Consider the following 26494-nt stretch of genomic DNA (forward strand, 5'->3'; position numbering starts at 1 on the left):
AAGTATTTCGTTGATATAGATAGTACTCAATTATTCATTTTTATCCTCTTCGGTGTTGGTCCTTCTGGTTGATCTTTTCTCAAATACTTAAGAGAATCTTGAAACTCATCCAAAAAACCCTCTATACTCCCTATTAGCTTGAACGGGATAGAGTTCTTGATAATCGACTTAATTCTTGTGATTGATTTATCAGTACTTTTGGTCATGAGAACGGATAATTGAGCTTGATAGAACGTTAATAAACTTTGCTGTGTTTCGTATGACGACCATTTCCCGCTGTCATGTCCGTTAAGAATAAAGTATCCTAGAAGCCAAATAAGTTTATTGAAGTTAGGAAACTTGTATCTCTCAGGGACTTTTGTCCTATATTCAATGTCGTAGATCAACAAATGCGTAGGAATGTTAAGATAAGTTAGGAAATTACCGCCTATGACAAGGGAATCTTCAGGCGTGAAAACAGCATGAATCCAACCTGAGGGAAGGATAAGTAAATCTCCGGGCATCACCTCTATTTTAATACCATTATTGTTATAACTAGATGGAAATACAGGTTTTGTTTGAGGTTTAACCAATGAGCCAAACCATACCTTATTCTGATCTGGCATATTGCACCATTGTTCATAAGATTTTAAATTTTGCTTGGTGGGAGGGTACAGTATGAACGTTTTGCGTCCCCTTAGAACTGTATAATAAACTGAGGTACCCCCAAAATCGATATGGAAATCAGTAAAAGAATTCTGCACAGACATGAGGCAGTATTTAGTCACCTTCGGTTTAGATACATTTATCGCATGGTTATTGAGATGGTCTTGAAAATTCGAAGATGACCACAAACAATTGACAATATCTATATCCTTCACAAAACGTGGGATTTGGATGAGCTTTTCAAGAATAGAATCTGATACCTCTAGACTAATGACATTCCTAATTCTATCTCTACTGTTAGGGTCAGCGTTATAGTAATCTCTCCATTTAAGCATTGTCCATGAAGAATTCTCTTGAGTTAAAACATCCATTACCTCAACAGGTGTCTCTTTTCCTACTAGCTCAGTCACTTCGGAAACAGTTAAATCCTTGGGAAACTCAAAATCCAGCTGGTATACTCGTTTAAGCTCCGGGTCTGGATTAAGGTGAGGGTTTGCAGAGGGTATCAATATTGGTTTGGTAAGCTGTGTTTCATTGATTATTTCATTTATAGTAGCATCGTTGATTATTCCATTGGTCTTCTCCGTCTTGCGATCATTAGGTCTCACCATGTAAATCAAATTATGAATAGGTCTGTCATTTTGAAACTGTTCGAAATGACTAATGTGAGGATGCCTGTTAATGAATCGAACCTGGTCACCATCATTCAATGCAACATAGTCAACTTTGGGCTGGTGGCGTTTGGATTTCCGTTTCATAACTGAAGGGCCTGCATATTTGGTCCGTTGACACTTTAGACAATGATACACTGAAATTCTGTCAGTTTCTTGTTTTGTTAGATCGACGCATTTACAATGGAACCAGACACGGCAAAAATTACACAAAATCCAGTCTAATTCATTTGTTTCTATTGACTGGACACACAGGGGGCATTTTTCATCATCATCCAAAGTCATTGGGATGTGGAGTAGATAGACTTCTGGCCACTGATATCTACGATAAGGTTCTTATGTGATAGTGTACCACTCAACTGACATGGCTAGCGTAAAACTAATTTACTATAGGTCGACCAAGGTTGAAAACAAGAACAGTCCGATTGGGATCGGAAAAGAAGTTATTGTACCTGTCACACCACAAGAAAAGTTCCCTGAAGCACTACAAATATAAAAATGGCTATCAAGTAAGCTCTAAACTTTATGCCAGCGACTATTTCGTGTACCGACCAATTATCATGTTAACATCTCAAAATTTTCGATTCCGCGGGTTGTACCAAGTAAGGCAACATGTTGAGGACGGTCCGTGCATACTCAACCAACAAATGGGTCAAAGAATCCACCAAGATGAGAGCTCAGGTTAAACTGGCCCAAGAAGTAGAAACTAAGAAAGTCAACATTCACCCAAGATTGGTGAGAGAATTTCAAGAACGTCAAACTTATGACCCAATCGATTTTTCTACCATCTCTGCTCAACAAGCTACGAAGCACAGATTCGAAAATGCAGCTATTGAGAATAGGAGTCATTTCTTAGATAAAAGAGTCAATCCATTGGACTATTATTGTCGACCAGAGATTTTGAGTAGATATTTAACCACTGGTGGTAGGATTTTGCACAAGGACGTTACTGGGTTAAGTAACAAGCAACAAAGATTATTATCTAAAGCCATCAAAAGGGCTAGAGCTGCAGGATTACTTTCACATGTGTCTAGAGATGTTTCTTTCAACCTGAAGATAAAAAACTAACTTAAAAAATGCATCATTACCTGTACATAGGCTAATAAAGTGATAAATACGAATCAGAATTCACTGTCATGTAACTAAATCCATATCTGGACCAGTCAACTTGACGTAAACATCTGTACCCCAACCTAAATAAGTCTGGACATTTATATCTCCTCCGAATAATTCCACATAAATTTTACTCAAAGGCATTCCATATCCCATACCACTTATAACGTTAGCATTAGGGCCGGAATTGTTCAATGTTTTGTAGGCTTCACCCTCATTTGCTACAAACGTTGTATATGAGTATTGGAAAATCTTGTCAAACACTTCTGGTGTAATACCTTTGCCCAGATCTCTAATTCGAATCTCAAGGTAGTTCGAAACATGACAGTCACCTACGGTATTGCAAACATACGGCTTATTGGCAACAATAGTGACATTGATTGGTTTTGTTACGTGATTTTCAATATGAGCCCTGGCACTGTTCTTCAGCAATTCTGTAATAATATATTGTAAGTGTGAAGAGATGTAAGGGAAATGAATTGGTGAGGAATTGACATGGTCATTGTTGTGGGATTCAATCCTGATATCATCTTGAAGAATGACAGTATCAATCTCCATAGAGATTTTTTCATCATACTTTAGTAAACACATATCATTAACGAATTCAAAACTTCTATTGACAATTTCAATGACATCAAGATTTTTTTCGACTACGCCGATCAAATCAGATTTCTCATTACTGATCAACTGCTCACTTAATGCAACATGGTGATTGCATATGAGTCTCATTAATATTCTTTCCTTCAAATGGCTATCCAAAAAATCACGGTCATCCTTTAAGACTCTCAAATGGGCAATTTCCTCAAAACCTTTGGAAAGAATCTCCAAGTTATCTGCATGCAAGTCGGTGATCTGGGTTAAAGTTTTATTGAACTGGACATTATGGGCTGTGTCCTTGATTGTGAAGTCTTGAATACTTTCTAACTTTATGTCTTCATCAATATCTGATATGAATTTCAGCAGCAATTGCAATGATTCTAAGTATGTGTCATATATAGTTCCAATGTTTGCATTAAGAACGCAGATGTACGGCAAAGAACGCAGTTCCCTTATCCTTTTCGCCGTCAAGGCGAGCATATCCTTAAGCGTATCGTTAGCATTATCCAAAATCATCTGGTCTGTGTCTTTAGTGATCACCTTGCTGTTGAACCTTAGCAGATCGTTCAAGGTTGTTTGCGGCAACGGATAAGAGGCCAATTTGATCGTTATTTTCTCCAAAGCAGAGCGTAACCTGTAGTCTTCATGAGTGTTGTTGTTGTATATAACACTTGTCGAATTGAACCTAACATACGGCTTCAAAACACACCGGTTGACAAATCTTAGCATTGGTTGTAAATACAAGAATCAAAATATAGGTACAAGTAAACGCAGAGAGTTTTTAACCGATATGGATTTTGAGGGGAGGTCAGAAACACTCGAAAAAGCGATACTTATCAGATACTCGATAAGAAATCGGATTGATTCCCATCAAGCTATGGATATAGTGGAAGGCGAAGGCCTGATGGGATAGCTAGAATCTCAGAAGAACGGTTATGTGGTTTGTATAGCAGCCAAGTCATCCTCTCCCTTTGGGCTAGCTTATAATGTTATTTAAATAGTTATACAAGATCTTGTACAGAACCACGAACTACTAAAACTTCTCACAGAAAAGTAGAAGTAATGCTCAGAATATATCGTTTGTATGTACTAATGCTTCATTGACTAGTTATTGTGGAGTTCGAGAGACCTTGGAAGAAGCCAAATCAAAAGAACTGTTATTGTCAGTGATGTAAATACTTTTTTGAAACTTCCTAGCCAACGGTATGGGAGGAGGCTGTCTGAAAGAAGAAGTTGTGGAGTTTGAGACAATTGATTCCTGATCGTCAGATTCCTCGGAGAATAATTTGAGGTCTAAACATCTCTCAGTCAATCGCTTCATGGTCTTGGAACATGATTCGTTGCTAATTAGATTTTGAAGTGCGTCTTTGATATTGGATAATTTGTAGCAAACGTCGGATAACTGAGTAAAACAAAGCATGGGATATAATACTCTCAAATATGTGTTGATTAGTGGGGCCTCATTGGTGATGGATAAGTTAAGAAGCTCTCTTATAAATATATCCACTAATACTTTCAAGTCATTCAAATAAATCCATTTGCAAGTCATTGATGTGGTAAATATTAGGTAAAAAACTTTAAGAATCAGTATTTGCAGAATATGATCATCTTCTCTGTTAAAATGGAGCATTAAACATTCCACAAAATTTGAGAAGTTGTCATCTTGAATCATGAAGAGAAACACTTTATTCTCGCATCGAGAACTTTGGGCATCGTTGTCATAAATTAGCTCGTGACTTTGTATCATAAACTGTTCATTAAGGGCAAGAATTAACTTGAATTGGAGGAAATTTTCATAATCTTCATTCCTGGATACTAACATTAAGGAAGAGAATAGATTTCCAAGCAACCTATCCGGTATAAAATGCAATTGTTCAACATCTAAGCTTGAACAATAATCAATGCTAATTAAGAGGTAGTTCGAAAATTCAAGCTCATAATCTAAGGAGATACGACTCTTAATAATGTAGAAATTTAAAAGGGTAGACGAAAGAATGTCAAACCACTGAAACTTACTTAATGCTTCCTGATCGTGTAAGTAGTACAAGATCCAGCCAATATGTTCTATCAGCTTGATATTTTGAACCAAGGAATCTTTATAGGTCAAATCATCATTCTTTTGCAATAGTTGTATAATTCTAGTGTTGTTATCATTAGTGTATTGCAACAAGCTCAAAAGTTTTCTTGTGCAAAATTCCATGTTGTCTATGAACCAGTCACAATCAATCAGAAACTTACTACTTTTCTCGTAGAAACGGGCCTTTTTATTTTCACAATGAATGGCCAACGTGATACATTGAACAAGCAATGAGTTCACGACTTCCTCTGGCATACCTGTAACGTACTCGTTCTGAAGTGTGCATAATATCTCAGTGATCAAGTTCCAAAATTGGTCTTGATTCAATTGATCAGGGACATCTAGCATAACTGAATGATATTCATGAAGTGAAGTGGATAAATGAGTGGTTGTTGGAAGTAGAACGGAGAGTTGGAGGCCACTTAAAAGGTGAGAATCGTAGAGAGAGGGAGATTACTGAGGCGGGAAAACTTGAAAGCTGAAAGTTTTATTTTTTTTTTAACGAAAGCAAAAGCCAGGGTTACACTAAGTAGCTCCATATAGTTACTATTTTATTGACATACGCTTAGACCAATCTAAACTTAATGAAAAAGGAATTTGAAGAAAGATACTGGGTAAACTGTGTGATTATATAAGCAAATGCTTTCTATAAAGGAAAGCTCAAGCACATAGATATCTTTGGCCAACTGTCACGGATAAATACGTGGTACAAATCCGATTATCAGTATAAATGATCGAAAACTCCTCTCAGTGAGCAGTTGTCAAGATATAGGATATCAGCTTCATCCTTCTGCCAATCCAATCCCCCTTTCCTAGTCTCGAAAAATGTCAAGCGATAAGAGCTCTCAATCACGCATAGGTAACTACCTGATTACATACCTTATGACTTTGCTCAATGAAGCTTACGACTTCGAAACGTTAGCTCAACATGCCACAGTTCGAGGCAAGTTTCAAGAGGCAATTGAATATCACAAGCAAGCTTATGACACATTTGGCAAATTATTGCTTGAGCTTGACAATCCGGAAGCAACTCGTGCTGTGGAGGTCCTACGAACCTCCGTCAAGAACAGGCTTGGACAACTGAAAATCCTTCAAGAGAATGAAACTGCTAAAAAAGTCAAAGAGTCAACAAAAAACGAACCAAAAGTGAATTTTTCCTTTGACCAAGCCAAAATCATAAAGTCCATCGTTGGAAACATAAACACCATTTTAATTCGGAATCTTAACGTTGATTTGAACGACAAGGATGTAAATAAACAGAGTCTTCTTAGGTTGGAAGATAGGTCCCCTTATACACAAGCTGGGGAGAGAGACAGCGCAAAAGAGTCAGAAAGATTATTACTTCTTTATAAGAACAAATGCCAGCAAAACGCTGACTTCGTCATGGAACTGTATGAGTTTCTAAACAATATATTAAAGACTCAGAACCCGTCAAGCCTTTTATCTTCACAAGATCAACTGGAACCCAAAAACACAGAACTGAATAGATACAAGTCTATCATTGGACAGTTGCAAGAAAAGATATCAGCTCTTGGACGAGATAAGGTCATTCTGGAGTCCCAATTAATACGAAGACGAAGACAACGATTCGAACCTGATTAAGCCGTCAACGACTTCATCATTTCTTCCTTGTTTACCAAATGTTCAATAGTTTCAATATGTTCCAAGAGCTCATCTACGTTACTACTCCATGTGTTGAGAAGTTCGTTTTCCGTTTTTCTTTCCACAAAATCAACCACTTTTGAGGGTCTGTTAACCTTGGCGTATATGGTTCCATCGTTGACCAATGTGGTAATGTTGTGCTCCACTTGGGATTGCGTCAATTGCAACAATTCCTGTAATCGTTTCAAAGTGATACATGAATAATACGTGGAGATAACTCTTAAATTGTGCTCGATAACTCTAGATTTCAGATCCTCCAAATGTTGCTTGCCTTTGGTTGTGCTCTGATCAAATACTTCATGTTGGAATAAAATTGTGGCATAAGCTTGTTGGAAACTTTCCCAACTGATCAGTTCTTGAGTCGTAAATGTTTTGATTAACTGTTGCTGAGTAGGTATCTTGGGCAAATTCTTATCAACTGCAATCTTGCTAATCAAGTCAGATTGCAGATTGGAATACTTGGATAGCATTATGAAATAGACTGCATTGGTCAATGTCGACAAATATTCCTGTCTATTTTCTTGAATGAAAGGAATTTCGTAGATAGAAAGGTAATAACGAACAATCGAAATGTAATCATTCTCATCATTAGCGATAGCAATTTTTAGTTGATAAAACTTGAGTTTTAACTCCGGAAACTTCTCCAACGATTTCACCAAGACCTTTCTAGAAAGGATCTTGGCAAACTGATAATCACCTTTCTTGTTACACAATTCAACTTGATTCAAAATGAACTCAATTTTCTCTTGTAACTCCATTGAACCATAAGTTTCAACCTGTAACTCACAAAGTATCTCCGTTGCTTTATCCAGATCCCCTCTGGATAGCAAAATATCAGACAGAATCTTGGTTACGCGAGCTCTTTCAATCTCCACATAAATTTTATTCTCCGTTGTGGTTCTTAAGTTCTCTATGGATTTGATTTTCAAATCAATATCAGTAATTTCATCCAAATGGCCTATGACCTGTTGAATCAAAGTAGTCACGGATTGCTTCAATTGGCCGTGCTTTTTAGAAAGTAAACTGAATTGTTCGTTTAACATCTTCCAGTCATTATGTTTAGTCAATAAATCAACTAATGATATCATGATTCGATTGGAAGAAGCCAAATCTGAAGCTTGACGGGTTTGCTTCTCCAGGAGAAGTAGCTTGTCCAGAGCACCCTTGTAGTCCTGCTCCGCCAAAGCGTTAATTTGAGGAAGTTGCTCATCTAAAGTGGCAGTGAAATCTTTGGCTGCTTTCGATAAAGTGTCTCTTGACATGATTAGAGAAAGAGGAGAGTAGTTGATTGGAGTTGAATTGGTGAAGATTTAGTGGCGAGAAGTATCCAAGGCAGTTGCTGGATGTTCCGTTCGCGATCAACTGTCATTTCAAGCTACGAGACTTGTTGGAGATTTAACTGGAGCAAAAAAAAAAGCAGGGTCCAGAACGGTAGATTGAATAAGCCTTGAAGGGCAGTCCTACTAGTAATCTAAAAAGATATCCAGACTTTCTCTCCTTTAACTGACTGAATCCATTATTTAAAAACCTTGACTGGTGCAAGCTCTCCTAAATGTAATATGTGGGGAGTAAACGAAATTTGGTTTTTCTTTAAGTCACATGATCCTGTCATGACATAGTCTAGATCCCCAACTCCTGGAATCAGCTTTACTGCAAACTTCGTAAATTTTTCCTATAGACCAATAGTGGGAGCCTTGGGGTAGCATCTCCTTCTATCGAAAATTTGAGCCTTAGTCAGTAATGTCTGAGCCTATTTCAGACTATGAGGCCTACAGGAATGAGTATCGGGACGATACTATATGGCAGGAATTGCACTCTATGGTCTCCAATGATACAGAATCGCAAGGAGACGATAGGATCACAAATGTCCCCGGAGATCATCACAAGTCAGCAGATGTTATGGTCTTTTTTGGTGGGTCTAACAGCGGCAGTCGGAGGGTTTCTTTATGGATACGATACAGGCGTCATTAATAGTTTACTGGAAATGAACTATTTCAAAAGCAAGTTCGCAAGCAATGAGGCTAGGTTTACAGCTGTGGAGACTTCTATAATGACAGCTAGTTTATCGCTAGGTGCTTTTTGTGGTGCTTTATCCGCTCCTTTGACATCGGATAGTTGGGGAAGAAGATGGTCTATTATTATAGCCACGCTCATATTTTTTAACATAGGCACCATCATACAAACAGTGGCCTATAACATTGCCATGATTGCTATGGGCAGATTTATTTCAGGATTGGCGGTGGGTATTATTTCTGCTGTGGTTCCGCTATATCAAGCTGAAGCTTCCCCAAAGAACATCAGAGGTTCCATTATCTCGCTGTATCAATGGTCAATCACCTGGGGACTACTATGCTCGAGTGCTGTTGCTCAAGGGACTCACGACTTGAATGATTCCAGAAGTTTTCGGATTCCTATTGCTCTCCAATTCTTTTGGTCGGCACTCTTAACTACAGGGATGTATGTGCTTCCGGAGTCACCGCGTTACTACGTCAGTAAAGATCAACTGGATAAGGCTATTGCGTCCTTATCAAGATTGAGGCGCCTTCCATGGGATAGTGAGGAGTTAATTGAGGAGCTCATCGAGATTAAAGCTAGCAGGGACTATGAAAAAAGTTTTGGAGAAGCTCGTCTTATTGATTGCTTCAGATCATCCCCAAGTAGACATAAGCAGGGATTTAGAATTATGACTGCTACTATTCTACAGGCGTTACAACAGTGTTCAGGAATCAACTTTATTTTCTACTATGGTGTCAACTTCTTTATGAATACAGGTGTTGACACCTCATATTTGATGTCCTTTATCACGTATGCTGTCAATGTTGTACTAACAATCCCAGGAATAATGCTAGTGGAGGTGATTGGAAGAAGAAAACTACTGTTATCTGGAGCCGCTGGAATGTCTGTTTCCAATTTGATTATTGGAATAGTGGGTACAGTGGCAGATTCCGTGATTGTCAATAAAGTAATGATTGCGTTTGTGTGCTCATTCATAGCATTCTTTGCTTCCACTTGGGGTCCATGTGTATGGGTTGTTTCTGGAGAATGTTTTCCTTTGTCTGTGAGACAAAAGTCGATGGCTTTATCCTCTGCTACAAATTGGTTTGTGAATTTTGTGTTCGCATATTGTACCCCATATTTAGTGGACACTGGTAACCACACAGCAGCGCTGGGAACCAACATTTTCTTTATTTGGGGTGGTTGTAACTTTCTGGGACTAATTTTCACATATTTCTGTGTGTATGAAACCAAAGGGTTACTTCTGGAAGAGATTGATCTAATGTACAAACACAGCAAGTTTGCCTGGAAATCCTCTGAGTTCAAGTCAATATTGGAAAAGAGAGTACTAGAAAGAAACAATTTGCGGGACCATGAGATAGGAGAAGTAGTTGACCCAGATCAGGATGAGGGAGAGGACACTCCAAGGAAACCTAAATCCTCCAATTTGTCTTCGTCTTACGGAACTTCTAGTTCGATTGATAGGACCGATTTTGATCAAGAAGCTGAAACTGTTCCATTACCAGCCTTCGCTTCTTCAGCCCTCTACGGTGAGAATTCCGAAAATTTTTTGCCATCAACTAACACAGCAAGCCACGTACCATTCGAAATAAACCCATCTAGCAGTTTTCCGGAAGAAGATGATGGAATTCACGAGGAAGCGGATGAGAATCATATGAACAATAACGACCCAATGCATGAATCTTACAATTACAGCAACAGCGACGAGCTGAAAGATCTCATCAATAATCTTCAAACAACACCTACAGAATCGTCAATACGACAGCGGTACCAAGGATATCAGGACGATAACGACTCCGATGAGTCGTCGCAAAACTCATACACTATGCAGGCATAACCTATATAATTAACCTTTTGCATATTACCCGATCTGATTAGTTAATATTACGTAATCTTAGAACATGTCTGAAATCTCATGAAACAGTGACGATGCTCCCAACTATCGAGCCACTACCAGAATCGTCTTCCCGCCAACAGGGAACTAACAATAAATTCACAAAAGTTAATACTCCACAAAGCTTCAGGTGCTCCAATTCAATACCACGCATTTATATAAACCAGCCACGTTGCTCCCTGTTCTTCATCTGAGTTGTAGCCCTAATATTTAGGTAGTTTTAGGGTCAAACAAGGAATTCACATGCCTATTGAACAAGACTATTCCAAGACTGAAAACGGAACTCAGCCAGTAGAATCTGATAATCAAGATTCGAATAAAACACCAACACTCCCGTCGTTTACGGCGAATAAATCAAGCCAAACAGTGAATACTTTGTGGAGAACGCTGATAACGCCCAATTCTCCTAATGTTACTCCCAATTCATCTTACTACGAGCTAATAAGTTTCTACGTATACCATGGATTACTGGTGCTATTATACTTCAACATTTTCATTTTTGGTCTCATTACATTTTCAATCAATAGGACTAAATTATGGTTCTTTGAATTGGCTTACAATCCAAGTAAATCACCCTCAGTCATTTCTGCTGATATTAGCAAGTTGAACAAGATCCCAAAACGGATCAGTGTCATTTTGAATCTGAAGCCGGAGGAAACTGAGAATGGTGGCATATCGGGGCTAATCAGTGACAGCTCAGAAGTATGTGCATGGGTAGTAGCTAGTGGGATTAAGTATCTCTCTATTTATGAGTATGGAGGAGAACTAAAGAACAACATCCCAGAGTTACGTAGATCCGTCTACAAGAAGTTGGCAGTCTATTACGGTACCGACAATGTGCCTACATTCTCCATAAAGGTCCCACATGCCAATGCCATTTACTACGGTGCTTCGGACCAAGATATAGACCAACAAAGATACAAGAATACTAGCTACAAGCCTATCCTCCAAATTGTGCTTCTCTCTAATGTTGATGGGAGAGCTACAATTGTGGATTTGACTAAAGTTATGGCTGATCTAACAACCACTAACGAGATATCACCAAAGGATATAACTGTAAAGTTCATTGATGATGAACTTAAACAGCTGGTGGGAGAAGAACCTGATCTACTAATTCTATTTCAGCCATATTTGAACTTGCAAAGTTATCCTCCATGGCACATTCGTCTTTGTGAAATCTATTGGGAACCTGATAACGATGCTGTTACGTATCCGGTTTATCTCCGTGCTCTACAAAAATTTTCCACATGCAAGGTCAATGTTGGAAAATAAACATGACAACGCCGATTTCAACAGCTAGATAGCTTATCATACCATTTGCTTCATACATTATGACCTAATCTACATGAATCTATTGACTCCCTACTAAGGTAGTCGGTATAATAGTAGGCCTGAAATCTCGAAACACTATAAGGTTTATGCCCTTAAAGTAGTCATGTGATTTGGTTTGTCTAAGTAATGTACTGATGTAAGTTTCATAATGTCGTGCACTGTATCAAACATTCTTGGATTTTCGTCCTGGCTCTTTTGTAGGAAATCGCTTAGAAAAAAAAGTGAAAAAAGTTCTTCTCTACCTTACATCAATAACTAATATAAAATGGTATGTATACAGTTTGAAAAGTAATGAAGAGATGGCAAGCCCGGACTGATGAACTTCCGTAATTTGTTGTAATGATCCGGCACTGTTTTGATAGATGGCGAATGTGCTATGATTCGAAGAGATACAGTCAATAACTCTTCACTTGAAACAAGAATGATGATCAGTACTCAGCAACAGAAAGCGCACAAGATTTAATCAACTCAGGAGACTTGACTTTTGTCAGTTCAAATAAAGAAGGCGTCATCATCCACACTTCCTTTTCTTTGGTCCTATTGCTTTGATACTAACTATTCTAGGCCGGTTTGAACGCTAAAGAATTAAGAGCCAAGTCGGAGCAGGAGTTGGAGGCCGAGTTGATCGAGCAAAAGAAAAAGTTGGCTCAACTCAAGGTTCAAAAGCTGACTAAAGCTTCTGTCCCAGAAATTAAGGCTGTTCGTAAGGACATTGCCAGAGTTTTGACCGTTATCAACTTGCAAAAGCGTGATGCCGTCAGAGAATCTTACGCCGGTAAAGAACACATTCCAAAACAGTTGAGAGAAAAGAAGACCAGAGCTCTAAGAAGAGCATTGACTGCTGAGGAGAAGTCTCATGAAACTGTCAGACAGAGAAACCGCAGAGTTGCTTTCCCAAGAAGACTGTACGCTGTCAAAGCTTAAATAGACTGTTACTCTGTAATTTTCAATTATTAAGGGGTGCTTTTTACTTTAACTATGCTGATGGATGTGTATACAACAACTATTCATTGTAATTATGGTTCAGTTCTGGTTTTATTTTTCCCCTTGAATTCTTGAATCCTTTGTTTGAGCTCCACGTTATCGATCACGTCTTCTAGCTTAAGAGGCATTCTGTTGAACGGGTCCGTCGGGTCACTGAGAAGGTGTGATTTGATTGTAGATCTGTCTATAGAGACCTTAGAACTTGGCAAAATCACTGGGTCTTCCATTATTGTATACATCAAAGGATCCAAAAATTCATCTGGGGCATCTCCCATCTCCAGTTCTTCCTGTTGCTGTTGACTTCTTTTCTCCATAGCTGAGTCCCCAAATGCAATAAATTGTTGTCTGAAACTTGCAGTTGCTTGATAAACGTGCTTTTCTAAAATACGTCTGGCTTTCCTAAAGTATGTGATATCAAAAGACCTTTCATCTTGTGCCACCGCATCTATAAATTTTTCTTCCTTAGAAAGGTTAACATAAATCGAACATAGATTGAACAATAATCTCTTGGGATCAAAGTCGTAGGCCTGTGGGTTTCTGACCTTCAAATTTGAGCACTTTGGGCCTACCAATGCAACTAAATTATAATCCAGCATTCCCGCTAATCTGTGAACCAATTCTGGAATGACAAAACTTGAAGGAAGTTCCTTAGTGAAGAGATTGAAAAGCTGGATAACCTTATTCGATAATCCCACCAGAGACCTTGCTTGACTTTCCGAACTTTGAAGCCTTTGTTCAATTTCTTCATCGCTTAATTCAGACAACGCTGGGTCACGTTCACCATTCGGCTGTTCTCCCTTTCTAATTCCAAGTTCAGCCTCATAATTGTGCACACTTATCAGTTTGTTCAACGATTCATCTAATAAATAAGTTGTATCATTCAACATTCTTGCAACAAATCGAACAAAAAACTTGACGTTCTGAGTAGATTGCCGTTTCAGCTGTTTTCTGAATACATTGTTTCCCCACAAATTCTCCAAAATGGTACCAATGTGATAACGAGTGTTGAATTTGTCATAGAACTGATTTGAAGATCCTGTTTTCTCAACAACAACAAAAAAATCAATCAGAGCATACATAATGTTATTGGAAACCAAAGGATCCGAATTGATAATGTCGTCCATGAATCCGGGACCACCTTGAGTATTCTTTAGAGTTCCATAGAAGAGTAGTTCTACCATCCGACTCTTCAAGTGTGGATTACTCATCAGCTCAGGGCAACGCAAAATTATGATAAGAAATTGCACCCAAGTTGTGAGATTACGATTGCTATAAACCAGAGGGTAAATACCATGCTTGGTTACAGCATAGAAATAATTTATCAATCCTTCAATAAAAAACTCGGGATAATACCGAAATGGCACTGGTGATTTTTGCCTCAAAACATTTGGATCATCTAAATCTTCAACCGCTAATTCCACAAAAGGTAACTTTAACTCTTTGGAAGGATATTCATGAGATGGGTCAATGACTCTAATGAAAAACTTGATTGCACCTGACAAGGTATCAAAAGTCTCAGACTGTAAATCCCTATAACTGTTGACCATCTGAATTGAATATCTCTCGGATTGCAGGATCTTGTAGGTCTTTTTGAGCTTAGGCAGCTTGAATCTCAGAATTCCCTCCAGAAAGGGATTTAAACCTGAGGGGTTCGACTGTTGCGCCTCCATTCTTACAATTTCCATTCTGAGGCCGCTGAGTTGTTGCTTCAGCCTATTTTCCCAATTGTAGATTCCTCCAAGGCCATAATGAAGATAAGTGAGTGTTAGATAGAAGCAGTCACTGATAAAGTTCGGCACCTCATCACTAACCTGGTAATAATCAGCACTCTCTTGTAGAGTGGAATTAATCTTTGTTTCCTCGGTAAAATCCACAATTTGTCTTTTATTGAAATAGTCAATGTCGATCTTTGGTAATTTCGTTTCATTTGCAAGAAACGGTAAGGAAAACTTAATGAGTATCATAGTTATATTGAACATTATAGAGTTTGAAGCGACCAATTTGGGATTTACCTGCTGGCCAACTCTTAGATGCGATTTGTTAACCAAATCTGCAGCCCATCGGAAAAAAGCAGCTCTTGGTTTCTCACCTCCACGGACCAACTTGTTAGTCAAGGAGAACAATCTATCAATAATTAGTTTCGTTTCCAATTGTGACCCCTCGTGAATGCCTTTGATAGAGGTCATATTATCCACATAACCCGGTGAAATATAAGCTTCATAGTTCTTATACGCTAACTCTGGTAGTAATGGTGAATATCTAAAAAGTGGTCCCAGCAAAGAACGAGTTTCGAATTCGTTAGATTTCAAATCTGGTGGATGAAAATTATCAATCTCAGAAAAAATTGCAGCAAGCGCTGGATATGCAAGGATAGTTTCCAGTAGATCCATAACACTAAAATAGTATCTGCTGATTTCAGGAGAAGGCGTATTAATCATATCGACAGCCAAAAGTTTGTTCATTAAATTGGGGACAATGCTATTCAACACTTCCAAGCTGGAATCGTTCTCAATTGCGTTAGACAAAATCTTTCTAAGAAAACCACGGTTGATAAACTCGAGTACATAATCTAGAGTCTGATCTAAGGAGGTGTGGTCAAAAAAAAAACCAGGAACTTGGAAGCAGATCAATCCATAATTGGTGACATTGGCAATGATTTTATCTATCGCACTTAGTTTGGCAGGATCTTTGTTGACCCTTTGCTTGAGGGTAGAGCATCTTTCGTAGCAGTTGTTTAGATAACTCAATGGTAATTTTTCTGGGGTACCCAGCTCAGTCAGTATCTCAATGAGAATGGAATCTAGTTCATCAAGATTGATGGGGCCAGTCACCTGAGCGGGAGAAATTGCAAGGACATTTTCCAGAGTCCTGGATGTCCAAGCATCAAAATCAGTCATATCGTAGCTCGCTCAACAATTGAAGAAACCGAAAGAGTTCAAACTGAAGAAGAGAAGTGTCTACAACAGTTAGCTTCAAGGTTTGTTCACGTTGCCATTGAGAGGTTGATATCGCGAAAGGGGAAAAAGCCAATCTAGGTGGCGTAACGGGCACGGAGATAAAGATAGTTTAAATAGCGGAACGAGAGCTGGTCTGATGTGAATTTGGGGAAGCCCCATACTTCACCACCTTAACACCTCAATGGAAGAAAAGAAGTGTATTTGGAAAAGGTAGATCAATCTGTAGTCATAGAGTGTGTGTAATTTCCATCCTTCTCGACTAATTCAAGATGGCTTCTCGTTCGACCGAATGCAAACTCCCTTCTACTAGATTCACTGAGAAAAAGAAAAATGGGAGACGAAGATTATGCCCTACCATTCATGTAATTATCCTTTAGCTGCTGAAACTACTTTAGCACTACATCCATACCTTGTTTTATCCGCTCCATTCCAGCCATCTCACCCAATACCTCCTTATCTGCCAATTTCCTTCCTCCCTCTCTCCCTATTGTTCCCTTGAACCATTGCTTATCTAATCAGTGACGGAGACGTCGTCTCCAATTACGCGACAACCAACATGAGATGTAACCCGTTCGAACTCAAAACTCTCAACTTTACCCCCAAACCTGAACCAAGTTTGGTAAGTTCCAATTAGTCCAATCATAGAGTTCAATTTCTCTAGTAAATTTTGCACCTGCTCTCAAACTAACAAAAGCAGTTGATGATGACAATTGATGACCAGAAACAGAAGATTAAGGAGCCGGATAATCACACAAATGTGCCGCCACGGAAAGAGGACGATGATGAATTGACTTCAATTTGTGAAAAATACGAAATCACTCCCATACTTTATGTTTCCCTGTTCAACGAGAACCCCAACGACCGGTTTTTCATTCTAAAGCTGGAAAAAGACATAGTGGACTTCATAAACACCCCTGCTGTGGAGTCCTGGAAACTAAACCCACTTAACAGTTATTATCGTTTATTAACTCATCAAATAGCTGGGTACTATAATTTGGGCCATATATTATCCAAAGACGGGTCTTCCATGGTGATTTTCAAAAAAAATACTTCCAAAGTTAATACCGAAGAGAATTCCAAGAATAAGCAAAAGGCCATTTCGCCAGAAGAAAGGCTATCTAAAACAAGACTCAGTAATATCCCCAATGAGCTGCCTAATAGTCAGATATTTTCGAAATACAAATCGAAAACTTTCCAAAATTTGATAGGCAAAAAGGACAATGATGATGAATCATCCTCCGGCTCGGCTAATGAACTGAAAAACTACAAGAAATATGATAAGAGAAAGAAATTTTATCGAAAAAGTTCGGTACCTCCATTTGCAACGTATCAGCCTCCTTTCTTTATGGGCCCGATACCACCTGCCCCGGGCCCTCAAACGCTGGCCAATGGACAATTTTTCAATCCGTACATGTCGCAATACGTGATACCTCCAATCCCACAGTACCCTTACAACCCCCCTCCACAATATGCAGAAAGTCCTAATCCAGATTATCAAACACAGTCACATCTCAAAGCAGACCAAACCGGTAAAATCCCCCAATATCAGTATCACTATCAATACCAATACCAGTATCACCCGCACACTTACCAACCACAGAAGGAAAGCAAAACAAGAATTGAAGAAGAAAAGAGTGAATCTCCATGAGTAAAAAGAACTTAAATAGATTATGACAGAAAGATGATGACGATTACGATAATTACGACGAATAGACGAGCATATTATGTTTCTGGTCTATTATTAGCTTGACAGGAGATAAAAATAAGTTATCTAAAACAACGTAAATGAATAAATGATTCCTTTATTTCACGATCTGGAATGACCATGGGAGCACCAAATGGATTGTTTTGTCGTCGTCAACAAACTTACTAGTTGCTGAGTACGACCCTCTAGCAAGCATCCCAGAAGGTGCCTCAACTGGCAGGAATTTCTTGATGTAAAAGGGTTCCTTTACTGTATTTGGAACATACGAACCGCAAGGCTCTTCTAATTTGTCCACTGTAAACCCCTTCTTCTTAACACCCTGCAGGTATCTTAAACCAGTAACGATTTCGTGCTGAATCTTAAATTTAATAGTCAACGAATAGATCGACTTTTCTTTGATCTGAAAAGAAATTTCCTTCTTCTTCAAAGCCTCAATATCCAGCTCATTTTCAAGGTTAACAACAATTGGCTCTGAGCCCTTAATATCTAATATCATCTCTAAAACAACCACTTTTCTGGCATCTCCTGGCAAAATGGGAAGTTGATCTGATGTGTCACCCAAACCTAAGGATCGTTTCCACTTGGCTAGAGATTCATCTTCAGCGTCCAAAGTTGTATACTCTTCAATCGTCTTCTTTTCCCCTACCTTGTAGCCAGGGACGGTCTCAGGGACCAGGTCGTCATCAGAAGTACTCATCCTGGAGATGCTAAATAATTACGGATATAAATTGAAGAAGGTAAATTGCTCGATCCGCAGTCTCTAATTCCGTGTATGAAAACAATCGTGCAGGCAAGGTATAGAGGGACAAAAAAGAGACTCCGCGACGGGGAATTGAACCCCGGTCTACCGCGCGACAAGCGGTGGTTCTACCACTAAACTATCACGGACTACTTAGTTACAGAAGTTCAAAACTTTGGTTTAAAGTTTTTAAATCTCTTTGCTTAGGATTAGAACAGGACAAAAGCCTTTTGGAGTAGTGCTTATTTTTGTAATTTCAGTTATTCAATGGTACACTTTAGGTAAATTCCATTCACATTGTGTTTTTCTATAGTTGCTGGACGGTTTTACTAGAAAAAGTCGTTCATTATAAGTAATGAGTATTATTTTCAATTACTTAACAAACGTGAATATATTTCACGAGTTGAATAGAAAGTTTTGTGAATGAAGCACAAGAAAAACAAAAAATTGAACCAACTATTGGACACATCTTATGCTGTGTCCGCTGACTTCGTAGAAGGTCGCCTACAGCTGAGAACTCTCAAACCGACTTTTTGACCTACTACCGGAGTGGCACCCTACTTACTGCCAATTTACCCTTCAGCAAAATCTTCCCTTTAGCATAGTTAACGCAAACTCCATAAATTCAATCCCTCAATTGTTATCTATCCAAACTCGAATTTCGCACGCATACCGGAATATTCCGAGCTTATCTGCCACCAAATCAATTATTTAATTTGGATACTAGTTGCTTCCTTCTACAAGAACAAGTATAATGGCTTATCGGCTACCACCAATAGACACTGTCAGAAATCTCCCTACCACACAGAAAATCCAGCTCTTAGCTCATTTGTTTGAACCATGTGACACTCTTACTCAATATATTATTCCCAAACTCTTTCCCATAAATACTGAGGCCAACGAACAGCCATTTAAAAACTATAAAGAACTGATAGATAAATGCCATTCTCTATTCAGTAGCTTACTAAGTGAGATAAACAGCTCAGCTGATCCTGAGCTTACCCATATTGCAAACGGTATTATTGGAGCACACCCAAGGCTCGGCCCCCAGAAAGGAGGATCTGCGCTTTCGTCTCATTCAAATTCGGAACAAAAGTCCTTAGCAGGATCAAGTGCTGAAGAGACAGCAAGGCTTGTCGAACTCAACGAATCATATGAAAAAACTTTCCCAGGCTTAAGATACGTCGTCTTTGTTAACGGTAGGTCTAGGCCAGCTATAATGAACGACATGGTGGAAAGGATATTCAGGAACGATATAAAAGCAGAAAGACAAGCTGCAATTGATGCTATGTGTGATATAGCATGGGATAGGGCAAAGAAACTACAAAGCCCAAGCTCTCAATAAAACTTACATTTAAAGCAATATGACTATAAAAAGTAGTCAGGAGTCTTTCTCGTGACAGTTGGCTCTCCTGGTCTAATGCTTGGATCATACTGTAGGAATTCTCTATTGTGTCTCTCATCGACTTCCATAATGGCAGCCTGGTTACCACATCGGTAACAGTAGTTTGGTGCACTGAAAATTGTTACCACAAGATCTTGGTGAGACCACGAATAGCCTTCCATCACCAATTGATGGGCTCTTGCAATAAGGTCTAAGTCATTAGTATGGTTGAATTGCTCACTGATATCCTGACCAAAGGTAAAACCAGCACCTCTTGGTGATATACCCCATCCACCTCTGTCATCCGGATCTGACCATAACAGATCACACATAGGACCTTCATGTGGAACCTCTTGGACTCTCTTCAGCTCTCTTACTTGATCAATAGTCTCAATCATTGGTGACAATCCACCGTGCAAACAGAATATCTTATTATCAACGAGTGCTGTAATTGGAAAGTAATCAAAGAGGTCTGTAAACAACTTCCATACGGTGGCTGATCCGTACTTTCTAAAGCATTCGTCGTAGAAACCATAAACTTGTGTGATCTGTCTAGATTCATGGTTACCTCTCAAAATAGTGATTCTCTTCGGATACCTGATTTTCATAGCGACAAGATATGATACAGTTTCCACAGAGTAATAACCTCTATCAACATAGTCCCCCATGAACAAATAGTTGGTGTCTGGACATGGTCCTCCAATCTTGAACAATTCCATTAGATCGTGGAATTGTCCATGAACATCACCACAAATTGTCACTGGGACATTGACTGGTTGTACGTTCTCCTCAAACTTCAGCACATCTATGGCCATGCTACACAACTTTTTAACAGATTCTTCGCTCAAAGGTTTGCAATCGGTAAGTTGTTCTATCCAGCTGTCCAACTGGTTGATATTAGAAGATGTTAATTCCACTGGTTTGCTGGAGTAATTTACATTATTGATAGGAAAGTCAAAACTCTCCGACGATGACGAAGATTGCTGGTCCTCCAAATCAGGTTCGACAGCATCTTTCATTTGAATATCCAAATCTATATCCATGGTTGCTAAGGGGGGTTATAGTGTTGATTCTGTGATTATAATTCTGTAATGCTGCAAGACCCGTGAGCTGTAAAATATCCTGTAAGAGTGTTTCAACAAAGTTTGCAAGGTGAATACTCTTTAATTCTGGTTGTTAAATAGCAGTTTAGGAAAATTATCTCTCAAACAACGGTGATTCGAATGAAGTTGGACAAAAAACTGGATGTTAAACGTTGACGGTCTAAAACTGAAGTGGCACGTCAAAAAAAACTTATTAATGATAATCTGATAAGATCAGAGGGAAGGATTCAAATCAGAAACAGTCTTTACTCTTCAATTCTGTTCAAACTAGTTGTTGATCACCACCAGGATTCAGATATCCATGAACACCACCCGACGTTAATCAGCACACGACCGCTATATCTGCAAGATGTCGTAGTGTGGTGTGAGGAGGAAACGTACATACCTTAGGACAAGAGGAAAAGAGCAAAACAGGATGAAATTTTCCACTAGACTATAGCTGATTTATTTGGTCTCATAAGAGAGTTGAACCAATCGAAGCATGTGAACTCTCTTCATCAAGTGAGTTGCCCTTAAATGAGTGTGGCTCATAATGGCGGTGAAAACGGATGAGTATTATTATGGGCAGACATCTGGCATCCATTTAAGGGAAGAGGATGGAGGATGTTCCCGTTTAAACCTGTATCTGGTTGCAAATTGTTCTTGATTCATCAAAAAGTTTTGATAGGAACTTACGACCCCACATTTGGCAACACCTTTCTCGTTCAGTTTTTGGTAGGACTGACGAAAGTATCGATATCCATGGTAACATTTTCGGCCGTTAGCTCAAACCATGTTTGCGGCTGATGTGCCGCATCATACAAATCCCCAACTTATCTGTAATCTGAGCTTGATCAAATCTCATTAAGTTCAAAGCTTCCTCTCATGATGGATACGCCTCTCGTCGGATCCTCTAAAGACCTGTTTTTCAACACAATTGGCGGCTATCCGTCGATGGGATCTGATTTTAGTTCGGATTTTGGCACAGATTCAAAAATCTCATTATCTATAGTGGACCTGAACCCCCATTCTCCTCCTGTTCTGGTCAATGCCGAAGAATATTTAAAGATATCTAAGCTTCGACAAAAAGTAATTGATCGACAAGCTACACGATTATTCCCATTGGATGACTGGTTCATCAGTGGTATGGAAGAGAGGCTTATTCGGTGGAGACCTCCACAGTCTCAAGCCACAGACATCACCAAACATCCATATTTATCTACTATTTCTAAGCAAGGGAAACTTACAACTAGTGAAGATGATTCCCCGGAGGTTCAGGATTTGCAGCAGCCATCTTACCCAAGTACAATGAATACCAAGGATCTAATACGTAACTGTCAGTTACAGAGTTCTCTATCGCCATTGAGCGCCATGCATACCTCAGGCTCCGTTTATACTGCCCCAGAGTTAGCAGTTTTGCAAAAGTTAGAAGAAACATCGCATCACTCTCCACAAGTATCTCCCTGGGCATGGTTTACCAATTATATTTACTACATTTTTTGCTGCAATGGTATCTTGCTGGAAGATGAGACTGATTACGACTATTACTTTGAAGAAGTGACTAACGAGAGCAGTTAGACATATGCAGGTCGAAAGATTCAATTATTGTCAAAAAACAAATAGGCAGTGTATCTTTATTTTATATATCTCATTCAGCAGCCTCAGAGAACTTTTCAGCGATCGAGGACAACAGCTTTTCGAACTCAGCCTTTCCCTCTTCTTCACCTCTTGAAGGCTCAAAAAACTTACAAGATGAGACAGCATGCTTGACGTCACTGGTTCTTTCGCTAAGTTTGGACCATTGAGCTCCATTAGCAACAGACTTTTGAGCTTCGTCGTAGTAAGCGACGAAGGCTCTCATCATGTAGAATGTCTTCCAGATAGGGCAGAAAGCGTCGTATGTGGAGTAACCGTTCTGTTGTAAGAAGTCCTCCTTGATTAAATTGGCGACATCTAACGTGATCTTATCACCATCTGAAAGAGCAGACTTACCAACCAATTGGACAACCTGCTCTAACTCCTCAGCATTGGACAGGATCTCTCTGATTTTATCTCTCAGACCTGGGAACTCAGGGTAGCTTCCATCGTAGTATTTATTTAAAACGTTGGTGTACTTGGAGTAAGAAACGGAGGTGTTGATACTGGGGAAATGCTTTCTTTGTGCCAATTTCTTATCCAAACCCCAGAATACTTGAGTGATACCTAGGGTGGCTGTGGTAACAGGGTCAGAGAAATCACCACCAGCAGGTGACACAGCTGCGACGATGGAAACAGATCCAACTCTTTCTGGAGATCCAAGAGCCACTGCTTTACCGGCTCTTTCGTAGAAGGAGGCTAATTTAGCACCTAAGTAGGCTGGGAAACCTTGATCAGCAGGCATTTCTCCTAGACGTCCCGAGATTTCTCTAAGAGCTTCAGCCCATCTAGAAGAGGAATCAGCAATCATGGAAACGTTCTTACCTTGATCTCTAAAGTACTCGGCTACAGTGATACCAGTATAGATAGAAGCCTCTCTGGCAGCGACAGGCATGTTGGAAGTGTTAGCAACCAATGTAGTACGCTTCATAATAGGTTCTTTCTTACCAGAAATCTCAGTGAATAACTCTGGGAACTCCATCAAAACTTCAGCCATCTCATTACCTCTTTCACCACAACCAGTGTAGATAATAACGTCAGAATTGGAGTATTTGGACAGCGATTGGGAAATGACAGTCTTACCACAACCGAAAGCACCTGGAATACAAGTCGTACCACCCTGAACACAAGGGAAAAGAGCATCCAAAACTCTCTGACCTGTCAACAAGGGATAATCGGAATTCAGCTTTTCGGCAACAGGTCTAGGTACACGGACAGGCCACTTGTGCATCATAGAATACGAGTAAGTCTTTCCTTCAAACTCGACATCCAAAATCTTGTCATCTACATGATAGGAACCTGCTTCGGCAATGCTGGTAATGGTACCTCTTGCTCTTGGGGGTAACAAGATCTTGTGATCGGAAAGCAATGAGTTTTCAAAGATGGAACCAAAAATGTCACCACCAGAGATATGATCACCGACTTGCAATTTACCTGGGTTGAAATCAAAACTAACCTCTCTTGACAAAGCAGGAGTATCAATACCTCTTGGAATATAGATAGATTCTGAAAGTTCTTGAATAGTTTTCAAGGGACGTTGAATACCATCGTAGATAGTTTCCATCAGACCAGGTCCCAGCTCTACAGATAAAGGTTGACCAGTTCTTAATACCGGGTCACCAACGGTAACACCAGCTGTCTCTTCGTAAACTTGGATGGTTGCTTTGTCTCCATCAATTCTGATGACCTCTCCGACCAAGTTAGCATGACTGACCTTAACCAATTCATGCATTACACAACCAATCATATTTTCAGCCACGACGACGGGACCGGAGACAGCAAAAACTTGACCATAGTCTGATTCACGGGAATCCAAACTGAGTTTATGGAGCACTTTGCGTGCATTTTCAATTGCACCAGCCTAATTTGGTGTTAATAGCTAGAATGACTACAGGATTGAAGTATTTCAACATACCATTTTAAATCTAGTAAAAAACGAGTTTACCTAAATGCAATTCTCAATTACTCAATAATACAACAGAGAAAAGTTGTAGCAAACAGAACCGGTGATGAATGGAAGGAACTGTAGAAAACTGTATTAACAGGGTGAGTTTGGTAGAGATAATGGTTGAATGCTACAGCAGCGAAGCAGCCAAAGGGTTACCCGGGGAGATTACATAAGCTATTTAGAAAAAGCGATCTCAACGGCAGATGAGTTGAAATGATGAAGGAAAGCAGATATTCATCCAAGAGTGACCAAAGCTTCCAGGGACTGACTGATTCACTGCTTCTAGTGCTACAGGTTTTCGTACATCAGCCTCTGGTAGTCTTGCATACGTACCAAGACTCATCCTCCGTTGGCAAAAACTCTTCTCTATGTGGTCACACGCTCACCAGGTGATGAGATGTAGAATGCAAATTCTGCTACAGTCAGTTAACGGACATGTTTATATATATTCAGTATAAAACGGTAAGTAATGATCCATACAATTGAAACGTATGTGGATATAATCAAATTCCTAAAACTTTCTCACAATAGCAACTCTTTAAAACAAAATTAGGTTTCACCAAAAAGATGGAAGTAAAAAAACTATCACAAAACAGCTATAGATCCACAGACGTTAGCATCAATTGTTGTCCGCTTATTTGGATCTAGCTCTAACCTTCCGTCTCTTTCTCTTAAGTCTTCTGACTCTCTTCTTTCTCCATTTAGCTCTCATGATGAATGATGAATGGGATAGATAGGAGGAAAAGAAAAATGGGCGACGATTATTTCAATTTAAGCGCGAGGTGGAGACATAGAGAATCATGTGATAAGGTCTAGGGCTCAGGGGCCCAACTTCTTTTTGCTGAAGGCTTTGAAGATGGATTGCGCGAAGGTAGGCTAGGATCCTGACATTATGATATAATATGATATAATATGATAATATAGTTATATGCACTTATAAATATAAAGAGGAGTATATATTATGTTTCTCTATCAGATTCCTTTTGTTTTGCTAGCATAGACTTTTCCTGTTTTAATGCCATTTTCAATGGAGAGATTAGCTCTGGCAGCTCCAATTCTTTTGTGAGAGTTTCAATTGCCTCTTCTGAAAGCAAGACTAACTCTGCGGCTTCGGCATCTTCGTTGTCAATATTTTCAAGATAACTTTCAATGTTCTTTTGGATCTGTTGATCTTTTGTAGCACGGTACCATTTCAACATGTTGTGAACGGGGACGTATTTGAGGTGAAATCCATCATTCTGCTCTCCAAGCAGGAGGTCCAAATGTTTAGCACCTGAGTATGCTTTGAAATGGCAGTATGCCCTATAAGCAAGATAGAATCCGGGTATATTTGGGACCACAGGCACTAAGGCTAAAGGCAACGTAAATGGAAGTACTACCAATGAAGTCACCATCATCTTGAAGTGATACTTGTTTCCCATTGTAGCATGATTGACAAGTTGGTTATGCAATCGGGTAGTGTTAGTGATTTGCTCTGGGTAAAAGAGAGGAATCATTTTCCCAATAGCAGCATCATCATACTCAGACTGTTTCTCTGCTTTGAACTGATCTTCAAATTCTTTCGCAATTGTCCTTCTGGCGGGTATAGATCTTAGAGAGCCTTCGTCCCAAGGAATCCGATCTAGTAATTTGTGTGCATACAAAACGATCTTTTTATTCACTTTCAAATCACTTGTCTCCAGCTTCATCCATGTCCGGGACGCCCATCCAACAACTCGGTCTTCCAACGATGCTTTTTGACCACTTCCGGAATGAGTGTGCTTATAATAGATGTAGGATTTCCTACTTGTAATCGGAATGGATAACAACTGGGCTGGAATATTTTGCAGCCTAGCACTTGATATGATCGCAGAAGACGGCCTGACACTCATGTAGTCTGATTGGGTCTATACTGAAAGAGTGTTATGAAGGTTGCGCTCAGTTAAAGTCCTTGCTGGTATGGGGAAGCTCTTTCAATCTCTCCACGCACTGGCGCATGAATATGTTGGTAGTTTCGCGTAATTGCTACTTAAGAATTGCTGACATAAGAGTTCGTGCCTCGTCTCATCTCACC

General features: G+C 39.4%; 17 protein-coding genes across 17 annotated transcripts; 8 read left to right on the forward strand and 9 right to left on the reverse strand.

The window, feature by feature from the left end:
* Window positions 1-26: 26 nt before the first annotated feature.
* On the reverse strand, window positions 27-1601 carry PAS_chr1-1_0295 (JmjC domain family histone demethylase specific for H3-K36; the record flags this gene model as incomplete). The annotated part of the gene is made up of 1 exon (XM_002489907.1): window positions 27-1601. The coding sequence occupies one exon, from the start codon at window positions 1599-1601 to the stop codon at window positions 27-29; it is 1575 nt and encodes a 524-aa protein (XP_002489952.1).
* A 327-nt stretch (window positions 1602-1928) lies between these two features.
* On the forward strand, window positions 1929-2384 carry PAS_chr1-1_0296 (Mitochondrial ribosomal protein of the small subunit; the record flags this gene model as incomplete). The annotated part of the gene is made up of 1 exon (XM_002489908.1): window positions 1929-2384. The coding sequence occupies one exon, from the start codon at window positions 1929-1931 to the stop codon at window positions 2382-2384; it is 456 nt and encodes a 151-aa protein (XP_002489953.1).
* A 66-nt stretch (window positions 2385-2450) lies between these two features.
* On the reverse strand, window positions 2451-3755 carry PAS_chr1-1_0297 (Mitochondrial protein kinase; the record flags this gene model as incomplete). The annotated part of the gene is made up of 1 exon (XM_002489909.1): window positions 2451-3755. The coding sequence occupies one exon, from the start codon at window positions 3753-3755 to the stop codon at window positions 2451-2453; it is 1305 nt and encodes a 434-aa protein (XP_002489954.1).
* A 379-nt stretch (window positions 3756-4134) lies between these two features.
* On the reverse strand, window positions 4135-5451 carry PAS_chr1-1_0298 (uncharacterized protein; the record flags this gene model as incomplete). The annotated part of the gene is made up of 1 exon (XM_002489910.1): window positions 4135-5451. One exon carries the CDS (start codon window positions 5449-5451, stop codon window positions 4135-4137), a length of 1317 nt encoding a protein of 438 aa, XP_002489955.1.
* A 477-nt stretch (window positions 5452-5928) lies between these two features.
* Window positions 5929-6705, forward strand: PAS_chr1-1_0495 (uncharacterized protein; the record flags this gene model as incomplete). Its single annotated transcript, XM_002489911.1, has 1 exon — window positions 5929-6705. The coding sequence occupies one exon, from the start codon at window positions 5929-5931 to the stop codon at window positions 6703-6705; it is 777 nt and encodes a 258-aa protein (XP_002489956.1).
* On the reverse strand, window positions 6702-8027 carry PAS_chr1-1_0299 (Essential, non-ATPase regulatory subunit of the 26S proteasome lid; the record flags this gene model as incomplete). Its single annotated transcript, XM_002489912.1, has 1 exon — window positions 6702-8027. The coding sequence occupies one exon, from the start codon at window positions 8025-8027 to the stop codon at window positions 6702-6704; it is 1326 nt and encodes a 441-aa protein (XP_002489957.1).
* A 500-nt stretch (window positions 8028-8527) lies between these two features.
* PAS_chr1-1_0300 (Plasma membrane glucose sensor that regulates glucose transport) lies at window positions 8528-10618 on the forward strand (the record flags this gene model as incomplete). The annotated part of the gene is made up of 1 exon (XM_002489913.1): window positions 8528-10618. One exon carries the CDS (start codon window positions 8528-8530, stop codon window positions 10616-10618), a length of 2091 nt encoding a protein of 696 aa, XP_002489958.1.
* A 300-nt stretch (window positions 10619-10918) lies between these two features.
* On the forward strand, window positions 10919-11947 carry PAS_chr1-1_0301 (Prenyltransferase, required for cell viability; the record flags this gene model as incomplete). The annotated part of the gene is made up of 1 exon (XM_002489914.1): window positions 10919-11947. One exon carries the CDS (start codon window positions 10919-10921, stop codon window positions 11945-11947), a length of 1029 nt encoding a protein of 342 aa, XP_002489959.1.
* A 325-nt stretch (window positions 11948-12272) lies between these two features.
* On the forward strand, window positions 12273-12931 carry PAS_chr1-1_0302 (60S ribosomal protein L35; the record flags this gene model as incomplete). The annotated part of the gene is made up of 2 exons (XM_002489915.1): window positions 12273-12275; window positions 12572-12931. 2 exons carry the CDS (start codon window positions 12273-12275, stop codon window positions 12929-12931), a joined length of 363 nt encoding a protein of 120 aa, XP_002489960.1.
* Window positions 12932-13023: 92 nt separating this feature from the next.
* On the reverse strand, window positions 13024-15888 carry PAS_chr1-1_0303 (Ubiquitin chain assembly factor (E4) that cooperates with a ubiquitin-activating enzyme (E1); the record flags this gene model as incomplete). The annotated part of the gene is made up of 1 exon (XM_002489916.1): window positions 13024-15888. One exon carries the CDS (start codon window positions 15886-15888, stop codon window positions 13024-13026), a length of 2865 nt encoding a protein of 954 aa, XP_002489961.1.
* A 616-nt stretch (window positions 15889-16504) lies between these two features.
* PAS_chr1-1_0304 (uncharacterized protein) lies at window positions 16505-17596 on the forward strand (the record flags this gene model as incomplete). The annotated part of the gene is made up of 2 exons (XM_002489917.1): window positions 16505-16567; window positions 16646-17596. The coding sequence occupies 2 exons, from the start codon at window positions 16505-16507 to the stop codon at window positions 17594-17596; spliced, it is 1014 nt and encodes a 337-aa protein (XP_002489962.1).
* Window positions 17597-17750: 154 nt separating this feature from the next.
* On the reverse strand, window positions 17751-18350 carry PAS_chr1-1_0305 (Rho GDP dissociation inhibitor involved in the localization and regulation of Cdc42p; the record flags this gene model as incomplete). The annotated part of the gene is made up of 1 exon (XM_002489918.1): window positions 17751-18350. One exon carries the CDS (start codon window positions 18348-18350, stop codon window positions 17751-17753), a length of 600 nt encoding a protein of 199 aa, XP_002489963.1.
* Window positions 18351-19146: 796 nt separating this feature from the next.
* On the forward strand, window positions 19147-19737 carry PAS_chr1-1_0306 (Hypothetical protein; the record flags this gene model as incomplete). The annotated part of the gene is made up of 1 exon (XM_002489919.1): window positions 19147-19737. The coding sequence occupies one exon, from the start codon at window positions 19147-19149 to the stop codon at window positions 19735-19737; it is 591 nt and encodes a 196-aa protein (XP_002489964.1).
* A 23-nt stretch (window positions 19738-19760) lies between these two features.
* PAS_chr1-1_0307 (Catalytic subunit of protein phosphatase 2A, functionally redundant with Pph22p) lies at window positions 19761-20819 on the reverse strand (the record flags this gene model as incomplete). The annotated part of the gene is made up of 1 exon (XM_002489920.1): window positions 19761-20819. The coding sequence occupies one exon, from the start codon at window positions 20817-20819 to the stop codon at window positions 19761-19763; it is 1059 nt and encodes a 352-aa protein (XP_002489965.1).
* A 924-nt stretch (window positions 20820-21743) lies between these two features.
* On the forward strand, window positions 21744-22436 carry PAS_chr1-1_0308 (Hypothetical protein; the record flags this gene model as incomplete). Its single annotated transcript, XM_002489921.1, has 1 exon — window positions 21744-22436. One exon carries the CDS (start codon window positions 21744-21746, stop codon window positions 22434-22436), a length of 693 nt encoding a protein of 230 aa, XP_002489966.1.
* A 70-nt stretch (window positions 22437-22506) lies between these two features.
* Window positions 22507-24240, reverse strand: PAS_chr1-1_0309 (uncharacterized protein; the record flags this gene model as incomplete). The annotated part of the gene is made up of 1 exon (XM_002489922.1): window positions 22507-24240. One exon carries the CDS (start codon window positions 24238-24240, stop codon window positions 22507-22509), a length of 1734 nt encoding a protein of 577 aa, XP_002489967.1.
* A 1160-nt stretch (window positions 24241-25400) lies between these two features.
* PAS_chr1-1_0310 (uncharacterized protein) lies at window positions 25401-26312 on the reverse strand (the record flags this gene model as incomplete). The annotated part of the gene is made up of 1 exon (XM_002489923.1): window positions 25401-26312. The coding sequence occupies one exon, from the start codon at window positions 26310-26312 to the stop codon at window positions 25401-25403; it is 912 nt and encodes a 303-aa protein (XP_002489968.1).
* Window positions 26313-26494: the final 182 nt, after the last annotated feature.

Source organism: Komagataella phaffii, chromosome 1 (genome assembly GCF_000027005.1).
Source record: "Komagataella phaffii GS115 chromosome 1, complete sequence".
Classification (NCBI taxonomy): Eukaryota; Fungi; Ascomycota; class Pichiomycetes; order Pichiales; family Pichiaceae; genus Komagataella; species Komagataella phaffii.